This window comes from Oncorhynchus nerka, linkage group LG7 (assembly GCF_034236695.1).
Source record: "Oncorhynchus nerka isolate Pitt River linkage group LG7, Oner_Uvic_2.0, whole genome shotgun sequence".
NCBI lineage: Eukaryota > Metazoa > Chordata > Actinopteri > Salmoniformes > Salmonidae > Oncorhynchus > Oncorhynchus nerka.
Genome location: NC_088402.1, coordinates 80,596,959 through 80,608,472, shown reverse-complemented (window position 1 = coordinate 80,608,472; position 11,514 = coordinate 80,596,959). Strand labels below are relative to the sequence as shown.

The window sequence follows — 11,514 nt, the reverse complement described above, 5'->3', positions numbered from 1 at the left end:
TTAAAGTAGCCACCCTTTTCCTTGATGACAGCTTTGCACACACTCTTGGAATTCTCTCAACCAGCTTCACCTGGAATGCTTTTCCAACAGCCTTGAAGGAGTTCCCACATATGCTGAGCAATTGTTGGCTGCTTTTCCTTCACTCTGTGGTCCAACTCATCCCAAACCATTTCAATTGAGTTGAGGTCGGGTGATTGTGGAGGCCAGGTCATCTGATGCAGTACTCCATCACTCTCCTTCTTGTTAAAATAGCCCTTACACAGCCTGGAGCTGTGTTGGATCATTGTCCTGTTGAAAAACAAATGATATACCCCCTAAGGGCAAACCAGATGGGATGCCGTATCGTAGCAGAATTCCGTGGTAGCTATGCTGGTTAAGTGTGCCTTGAATTCAAAATAAATCACAGACAGCAAAGTGACCCCACACCATCCCAACTCCTCCTCCATGCTTCACGGTGGGGACCACACATGCGGAAATCTTACGTTCACCTACTCCGCGTCTCACAAAGACATGGTGGTTGGAACCAAAAATCTCAAATTTGGAGTCATCAAACAAAAGACAGATTTCCACCAGTCTAATGTCCATTGCTTGTGTTTCTTGGCCCAAGCAAGTCTCTTCATATTGGTGTCCTTTAGTAGTGGTTTCTTTGCAGCAATTTGACCATGAAGGCCTGACTCACGCAGTCTCCTCTGAACAGTTGATGTTGAGATGTGTCTATATTACTTGAACTCTGTGAAGCATTTATTTGGGCTGCAATCTGAGGCTGGTAACTCTAATGAACTTATCCTCTGCAGCAGAGGTAACTCTGGGTCTTCCTTTCCTGTGGCAGTCCTCATGAGAGCCAGTTTCATCATAGCGCTTGATGGTTTTTGCGACAGCACTTGAAGAAACCTTCAACGTTCTTTAAACTTTGCAGATTGACTGACCTTCATTTCTTAAAGTAATGATGGACTGTTGTTTCTCTTTGCTTTTTTGAGCTGTTCTTGCCATAATACGGACTTGGTATTTTACCAAATAGAGCTATCTTCTGTATACCACCCCTACCTTGTCACAGCACAACTGATTGGCTCAAACGCATTAAGAAGGAAATACATTTCACAAATTAACAAGGCACACTTGTCAATTGAAATACATTCCAGGTGACTACCTCATGAAGCTGGTTGAGAGAATGCCAAGAGTGTGCAAAGCTGTCATCAACGCAAAGGGAGGCTACTTTGAAGAATCTCTGTTTAACACTTTTTTGGTTACTACATGATTCCATATATGTTATTTCATTGTTTTGATATCCCGCAATTATTATACAAGAAAATAGTAAAAATAAAGAAAAACCCTTGAATGAATAGGTGTGTCCAAACTTTTGACTGGTACTGTATATGTGTATAAATATACACTATGTATACAAAAGTATGTGGACAACCTTTCAATTAGTCGATTCAGCTATTTCAGCCACACCTGTCGCTGACAGGTGTATAAAATCGAGAGCAAAGCCATGCAATCTCTATAGAGAAACATTTGCAGTAAAACACCTTATTGAAGAGCTCAGTGACTTTCAAAGTAGCACCATCATAGGATGCCACCTTTCCAACAAGTCAGTTGGTCACATTTCTGCCCTGCTAGCGCTGCCCTGGTCAACTGTGAGTGCTGTTATTGTGAAGTAGAAATGTCTTGGAGCAAAAACGTCTGTGGTAGGCCACACAAGCTCACAGAACGGGACCGCCAAGTGCTGAAGCATGTAGCATGTAAACATTGGCTGCCCACAGTTGCAACACTCACTACCGAGTTCCAAACTGCCTCTGGAAGCAACACTCACTACCGAGTTCCAAACTGCCTCTGGGAGCAACACTCACTACCGAGTTCCAAACTGCCTCTGGAAGCAACACTCACTACCGAGTTCCAAACTGCCTCTGGAAGCAACACTCACTACCGAGTTCCAAACTGCCTCTGGAAGCAACACTCACTACCGAGTTCCAAACTGCCTCTGGAAGCAACACTCACTACCGAGTTCCAAACTGCCTCTGGAAGCAACACTCACTACCGAGTTCCAAACTGCCTCTGGAAGAAACGTCAGCACAAGAGCTGGTTGTCGGGAGCTTCATGAAATGTGTTTCCATGACCGAGCAGCCGCAGACAAGCCTAAGATCACCATGTGCAATGCCAAGCGTCGGCTGGACTGGTGTAAAGCTCACCGCCATTGGAGCAGTGGAAACACGTTCTCTGGAGTGACGAATCACTCTTTACCATCTGGCAGTCCGACGGACGAATCTGGGTTTGGCAGATGCCAGGAGAATGCTACCTGCCTGAATGCATAGCGCCAACTGTACATTTAGGTGGAGGAGGAATAATGGTCTGGGGCTGTTTTTCATGGGTTAGGCTCCTTAGTTCCAGTGAAGGGAAATCTTAACGCTACAGCATACAATGACATTCTAGGCGATTCTGTGCTTCCAACTTTGTGGCAACAGTTTGGGGAAGGCCCTTTCCTGTTTCAGTATGGCAATGCCCGTGTGCACAAAGCGAAGTCCATACAGAAAACGTTTGTCGAGATTGGTGTGGAAGAACTTGACTGGCCTGCACAGAGCCCTGACCTCAACCCCATCGAACACCTTTGGGATGAATTGGAATGCCGACTGCGAGCCAGGCCTAATCGCCCAACGTCACTAATGCTCTTTTGGCTGAATGGAAGCAAGTCCCAGCAGCAATGTTCTAACATCTAGTGGAAAGCCTTCCCAGAAGAGTGGGGACTGTTATAGGGAGGACCAATTCCATATTAATGCCCATGATTTTCGAATTAGATGTTCGACGAGCAGGGATCCACATACTTTTGGTCATGTAGTGTATATATATATATACACACACACACACACACACACACACACACACACACTTTTAGTCTTCTGTGCAAGGAGAAAAAAGACAATCACTTGGAACATAGTTTTCAACAGAATGGACATTAGTATTTGTGATGCTGACTTACTCTGCCATGTGGTTCCTGTTCCAGTTCCTGAACACTTTTAGTTCCAACAGCCGTGTTCTCATTCTACACCATTCTATTGATATACTGTACACTTCAAGCAGTAGAGATAGATGGCACAGAAAGTAACACATAAACCAAACCAGCGTCAATTGGCATTCAGAACTGACTACTGACTCTTAAACTTTACATCCTCTTTTATCCACGTCTTTCACAAACAAACTTCTCTGAAATAGAACAATGTTTTTTCCCTACACAATTCATACAAAGTGATCTAACTGCTGTTTGTTTTTCTCTACACCTTTACATAGAGGTAGTGGCTATATGGATCAAGGGGTGAAGGGGGAGTGACAGTAGCAAGGGGGGAGGAAGGTGAGCAAAATAAAACGAGTTGAATGAAAAAAATCTATGAAATGGTTCCTCCTTTTTCTGATTAGGCAAATTTTCCTTTTTCTCAAAAGAACAAAAAATAATACTGCAATCACATACAAAAGTAGTCCTTCATTGTATACATTTTATACAGTGTTCTCTCTCTCTCTTTCTTCCTTTTGATGCTTTTCTTGATTGGTAAAAGGCATGTGGGCGTGGTCCAGACGTGGCTCGGGCGTGCCTGACCCCTGACCTCTATGCCAGCGGGTCACTCATGTCCTCGTTCTCCCCATCGTCCACCTGTGAGAGTAACTCTTTCTTCTCGTCAGTACTAGCCAAGGAGTTGCGGCTGTTGTGGGCTCCCATGTACAGGGTGGCGTACACTGGGTTGGTGAAGTTGGTGGGCTGCAGGGATGAAAATAATGAAATAATGGTTGGACAAAGAGCACACGAGGTCCTACATTTGGTTTCATTGCAGAGTATTATGGAGTGCAGAAAAAATGTAAAAGGTACACTCAGCGAAAGTCTACCAACGAGCAGCACCGCAGATATTGATATGAGCGAGATACAAGACTTGGCTCTCACACAGTATCCGTGCAGCTGCACGGGTTCACATCAGGCCTTTACAATGTGGTAGCCACGGGACCAAAACAGAGGAGAAGTTGAGCCTCACGCTTCAACACTCAGTTGTTGTGGAAATTGACCCACTGTGCTGTTTACTTTCTGCATCTACGGCATATCGCTGAGTCTACCTTTAATGTGTCAATGACAAATTAATAACTATGAGCTAACAAGTGCTGCAGTGTTAGAACAAGTAACCTGAGTTTTAAAACACGTATAAAAACAAATAACCTGAGTATTAAAATAAGTGTCAAATGTGAATATACACCAACCTCTTCACAAAAATGGTTTGCTCTTACAAACAGTGGCTTGCTTTATAAAGCAGGGAGACAGGCATCGAGGCACTCAGTTACTGCTCGATTTAATGTGAGAATGGGCAAAACGAGGGACCTAACCAACTTTGAGTGTAGTACTGAATGATTGTCGGTGTCAGGGGCCGGCCTCCTGGGCTTTTCACGCAAAAAAGTATCTAGGGTTCACTGAGTATGGTGCAACAAACAAAAAACATCCAGTCAGGCAGTCCTGTGGGCGAAGACAGCTCGTTGATGAGAGAATGGCAAGAATCGTGCAAGCTAACAGGTGGGCCACAAACAAATAACAGCACAGTACAACAGTGGTGTGCAAAACAGCATCTTGGAACACACAACTCGGACACTTGAGGACTGGAAAAATATTGCCTGGTATGACGAATCCTGGTTCCTGTTGCATCATGCTGATGGCAGAGCCATCCTGCCTGGTGTCAATGGTACAGGCTGGTGGCAAAGGTGTGGGGAATGTTTTCCTGGCAACATTTCCATTCCCCTGAGAATTCAGGCTGTTCTGGAGGCAAAGGAGGGTCTGACCCGGTAGTAGATGGGTATACCTAATGAACATGCGACTGGGTGTAAGAGTATGTGATACCTTATCTGGGTCTAAAGCGAAGTCTGAATCCAGGAGTTCCCCAGCATCGTCGTCTGGCTCCCCTTCGTAGATCTTATAGGCTGGGTTCCCTATCTCCACATTCATGGCCCCGTTGGTCATCCTGTGGTGCTGAAAGCCCTTAGCACTGCGCACACACACACACACACACACACACACACAGTTTGTGTCCTCTCAACACTTCAACATTAGCAGAGATGTAGCCACAACACAGGACCAACACTGAAAGTGCTGAGAGCCTTGGTTCAAGCCAGACAGGATAGAAAAGTCCAGCATACAGCAAACCATCACACCACCAGCTACATGTACAGTACATTAACACGTTTCCACACAGTCAAGGCAACACAGAACCCCGGTAAATTGACAAATCAAATGAGCTTTTTTCAAAAGACCATTTGGACACATCCAGTGTCTATCCTGGTAAATGCTGGATTTTACACAACGCAAATATTCCACTTCTACAATGCAGGCACAGAAGCATCACTGTAATATATGTAGACAGGGAAAGGTATGGATGTGTAGGGAAGAACCAGTCAATCTGTCAATAGCCCCCTGTGTTCGTGGGTGGGAAACCCTATACTAAACAGGAGAGAGCAGGCAGGGACAGACAGACTCTACTACAGAAAGGCCAGCAAAATGGAGGACTGTCACTGAACCCACAGACAAGATGGTGGCTTAGATGAGACTTTGGGGAGAGGGGGGAGACGTGTTACTTGTGACCCTATTAAGTTACCGAGAATGTCGGGAGCGTTTGCCCAGCCATACCGACCTGGGGGACAGGAAAGAGGTGGTTATCCACAAAAGAGAGAGAGAGATAGAGAGATTATAATATATATATATATATATATATATATATATATATATATATATATATATACACAGTGGGGAGAACAAGTATTTGATACACTGCTGATTTTGCAGGATGTCCTACTTACAAAGCATGTAGAGGTCTGTAATGTTTTATCATAGGTCCACTTCAACTGTGAGAGATGGAATCTAAATCAAAAATCCAGAAAATCACATTGTATGATTTTTAAGTAATTCATTTGCATTTTATTGCATGACATAAGTATTTGATATTGTATTTAATTTGCCACCATGGCCTTTTTTTGCCTTTACCTCCCTTCTCACCTCATTTGCTCACATCGTATATAGACTTGTTTATACTGTATTATTGACTGTATGTTTGTTTTTACTCCATGTGTAACTCTGTGTCGTTGTATCTGTCGAACTGCTTTGCTTTATCTTGGCCAGGTCGCAATTGTAAATGAGAACTTGTTCTCAACTTGCCTACCTGGTTAAATAAAGGTTAAATAAATAAAAATAAAATACATGCTCTTACTGAGGGAAGGAGGTTGTTGGCCAAGTTCTCGCGATACATGGCCCCATCCATCCTCCCCTCAATACGGTGCAGTCGTCCTGTCCCCTTTGCAGAAAAGCATCCCCAAAGAATGATGTTTCCACCTCCATGCTTCACGGTTGGGATGGTGTTCTTGGGGTTGTACTCATCCTTCTTCTTCCTCCAAACACGGCGAGTGGAGTTTAGACCAAAAAGCTCTATTTTTGTCTCATCAGACCACATGACCTTCTCCCATTCCTCCTCTGGATCATCCAGATGGTCATTGGCAAACTTCAGACGGGCCTGGACATGCGCTGGCTTGAGCAGGGGGACCTTGCGTGCGCTGCAGGATTTTAATCCATGACGGCGTAGTGTGTTACTAATGGTTTTCTTTGAGACTGTGGTCCCAGCTCTCTTCAGGTCATTGACCAGGTCCTGCCGTGTAGTTCTGGGCTGATCCCTCACCTTCCTCATGATCATTGATGCCCCACAAGGTGAGATCTTGCATGGAGCCCCAGACCGAGGGTGATTGACCGTCATCTTGAACTTCTTCCATTTTCTATTAATTGCGCCAACAGTTGTTGCCTTCTCACCAAGCTGCTTGCCTATTGTCCTGTAGCCCATCCCAGCCATGTGCAGGTCTACAATTTTATCCCTGATGTCCTTACACAGCTCTCTGGTCTTGGCCATTGTGGAGAGGTTGGAATCTGTTTGATTGAGTGTGTGGACAGGTGTCTTTTATGCAGGTAACGAGTTCAAACAGGTGCAGTTAATACAGGTAATGAGTGGAAAACAGAAGGGCTTCTTAAAGAAAAACTAACAGGTCTGTGTGAGCCGGAATTCTTACTGGTTGGTAGGTGATCAAATACTTATGTCATACAATAAAATGCAAATGAATTACTTAAAAATCATACAATGTGATTTTCTGGATTTTTTATTTAGATTCCGTCTCTCACAGTTGAAATGTACCTATGATAAAAATTACAGACCTCTACATGCTTTGTAAGTGGGAAAACCTGCAAAATCAGCAGTGTATCAAATACTTGTTCTCCCCACTGTATATATATATATAGAGAGAGAGAGAGAGAGAGATGGTGGGAGGTACAGATGAGGTGTAAAATACATTTGAGTTTGACCGAATGAGTGGGACCTCTCACACCCAGTCTCAACTCAAAGGTTGTCTACTCTACTCACCCACGCATTCTCCTCTTGTACCACAAGATGGCGCCGACAACCAGCAGTGCCAGTAATAACAGCAGCAGCACTGGGATGATTGTGGAGGCAGAACCTGCAGAGAGAGCAACACGCCCATCAATGAGAAATATGCAACACCGACCAATGAGCTCAGACAGTTTATAACATGTATTGTGTTATAATCTGTAGTTATAAAATGTATTTCACTGACACTGTAAAGAGACTATAAAGTAACTAAAGTAACTTACTTCCACTGGATTCAGGAGAGTCCACAGGAGAGGCAGTGACTTCACATCGATACCCTCTCCACCCTATAGAACACCTAAATACACACCACACAGGTTATACCTAAATACACACCACACAGGTTACACCTAAATACACATCACACAGGTTACACCTAAATACACACCACACAGGTTATACCTAAATACACATCACACAGGTTATACCTAAATACACATCACACAGGTTACACCTAAATACACATCACACAGGTTACACCTAAATACACACCACACAGGTTACACCTAAATACACACCACACAGGTTACACCTAAATACACACCACACAGGTTATACCTAAATACACACCACACAGGTTACACCTAAATACACACCACACAGGTTATACCTAAATACACACCACACAGGTTATACCTAAATACACATCACACAGGTTATACCTAAATACACATCACACAGGTTATACCTAAATACACACCACACAGGTTATACCTAAATACACACCACACAGGTTACACCTAAATACACATCACACAGGTTACACCTAAATACACACCACACAGGTTATACCTAAATACACATCACACAGGTTATACCTAAATACACATCACACAGGTTATACCTAAATACACATCACACAGGTTACACCTAAATACACATCACACAGGTTATACCTAAATACACATCACACAGGTTACATCTAAATACACATCACACAGGTTACACCTAAATACACATCACACAGGAGAGGCAGTGACTTCACATCGATACCCTCTCCACCCTATAGAACACCTAAATACACATCACACAGGTTACACCTAAATACACACCACACAGGTTACACCTAAATACACATCACACAGGTTACACCTAAATACACATCACACAGGTTACACCTAAATACACATCACACAGGTTACACCTAAATACACATCACACAGGTTATACCTAAATACACATCACACAGGTTACACCTAAATACACATCACACAGGTTACACCTAAATACACATCACACAGGTTACACCTAAATACACATCACACAGGTTATACCTAAATACACACCACACAGGTTACACCTAAATACACACCACACAGGTTATACCTAAATACACATCACACAGGTTACACCTAAATACACACCACACAGGTTATACCTAAATACACAACACACAGGTTATACCTAAATACACATCACACAGGTTACACCTAAATACACATCACACAGGTTATACCTAAATACACAACACACAGGTTACACCTAAATACACATCACACAGGTTATACCTAAATACACATCACACAGGTTACACCTAAATACACATCACACAGGTTATACCTAAATACACAACACACAGGTTATACCTAAATACACAACACACAGGTTATATCTAAATACACATCACACAGGTTATACCTAAATACACAACACACAGGTTACACCTAAATACACATCACACAGGAGAGGCAGTGACTTCACATCGATACCCTCTCCACCCTATAGAACACCTAAATACACATCACACAGGTTACACCTAAATACACATCACACAGGTTACACCTAAATACACATCACACAGGTTACACCTAAATACACACCACACAGGTTATACCTAAATACACACCACACAGGTTACACCTAAATACACACCACACAGGTTACACCTAAATACACATCACACAGGTTACACCTAAATACACATCACACAGGTTACACCTAAATACACATCACACAGGTTACACCTAAATACACATCACACAGGTTACACCTAAATACACATCACACAGGTTACACCTAAATACACATCACACAGGTTACACCTAAATACACATCACACAGGTTACACCTAAATACACATCACACAGGTTATACCTAAATACACAACACACAGGTTATATCTAAATACACATCACACAGGTTATACCTAAATACACATCACACAGGTTACACCTAAATACACACCACACAGGTTATACCTAAATACACATCACACAGGTTATACCTAAATACACATCACACAGGTTACACCTAAATACACACCACACAGGTTATACCTAAATACACAACACACAGGTTACACCTAAATACACATCACACAGGAGAGGCAGTGACTTCACATCGATACCCTCTCCACCCTATAGAACACCTAAATACACATCACACAGGTTACACCTAAATACACACCACACAGGTTACACCTAAATACACACCACACAGGTTACACCTAAATACACACCACACAGGTTACACCTAAATACACATCACACAGGTTACACCTAAATACACACCACACAGGTTACACCTAAATACACACCACACAGGTTACACCTAAATACACACCACACAGGTTATACCTAAATACACACCACACAGGTTACACCTAAATACACACCACACAGGTTATACCTAAATACACACACACAGGTTACACCTAAATACACACCACACAGGTTATACAAATACACACCACACAGGTTACACCTAAATACACATCACACAGGTTATACCTAAATACACACCACACAGGTTACACCTAAATACACATCACACAGGTTATACCTAAATACACACCACACAGGTTACACCTAAATACACATCACACAGGTTATACCTAAATACACACCACACAGGTTATACCTAAATACACATCACACAGGTTATACCTAAATACACATCACACAGGTTACACCTAAATACACACCACACAGGTTACACCTAAATACACATCACACAGGTTATACATAAATACACATCACACAGGTTACACCTAAATACACACCACACAGGTTACACCTAAATACACACCACACAGGTTACACCTAAATACACACCACACAGGTTACACCTAAATACACATCACACAGGTTATACCTAAATACACACCACACAGGTTATACCTAAATACACATCACACAGGAGAGGCAGTGACTACATCGATACCCTAAATACACCTAAATACACATCACCCTAAATACACATCACACAGGTTACACTAAATACACATCACACAGGTTACACCTAAATACACATCACAGGTTATACCTAAATACACATCACACAGGTTACACCTAAATACACATCACACAGGTTATACCTAAATACACATCACACAGGTTATACCTAAATATACACCACACAGGTTATACCTAAGTACACAACACACAGGTTAAATACACATCACACAGGTTACACCTAAATACACACCACACAGGTTACACCTAAATACACACCACACAGGTTACACCTAAATACACATCACAAAGGAGAGGCAGTGACTTACACGATACCTCTCCACCCTATAGAACACCTAAATACACATCACACAGGTTACACCTAAATACACATCACACAGGTTACATCTAAATACACACCACACAGGTTACACCTAAATACACATCACACAGGTTACACTAAATACAAATACACATCACACAGGTTACACCTAAATACACATCACACAGGTTACACCTAAATACACACCACACAGGTTACACCTAAATACACATCACACAGGTTACACCTAAATACCATAAACACCTAAATACACATCACACAGGTTACACCTAAATACACACATCACACAGGTTACACCTAAATACACATCACACAGGTTACACCTAAATACACACACACAGGTTACACCTAAATACACACCACACAGGTTACACCTAAATACACATCACACAGGTTACACCTAAATACACATCACACAGGTTATACCTAAATACACATCACACAGGTTATACCTAAACCACACAGGTTATACAAATACACAACACAGGTTATACCTAAATACACATCACACAGGTTACACCTAAATACACATCACACAGGTTATACCTAAATACACAACACACAG

At 42.4% G+C, this 11,514-nt stretch overlaps 1 protein-coding gene across 1 annotated transcript in view; it reads right to left on the bottom strand.

Moving 5' to 3' along the window:
- Positions 1-3,147: 3,147 nt before the first annotated feature.
- The window catches only part of LOC115122977 (low-density lipoprotein receptor-related protein 1-like), a 298,647-nt gene continuing 290,280 nt past the window's right edge, over positions 3,148-11,514 (bottom strand). Inside the window, exons 87-90 of the mRNA XM_065021093.1 lie at positions 7,658-7,731; positions 7,410-7,503; positions 4,859-5,003; positions 3,148-3,742 (exon numbers count right to left, since the gene is read on the bottom strand). Coding sequence (XP_064877165.1) covers positions 3,593-3,742; positions 4,859-5,003; positions 7,410-7,503; positions 7,658-7,731 — 463 coding nt within the window. The 3' untranslated portion in view covers positions 3,148-3,592. The remainder of the gene's footprint in view (positions 3,743-4,858; positions 5,004-7,409; positions 7,504-7,657; positions 7,732-11,514) is intronic.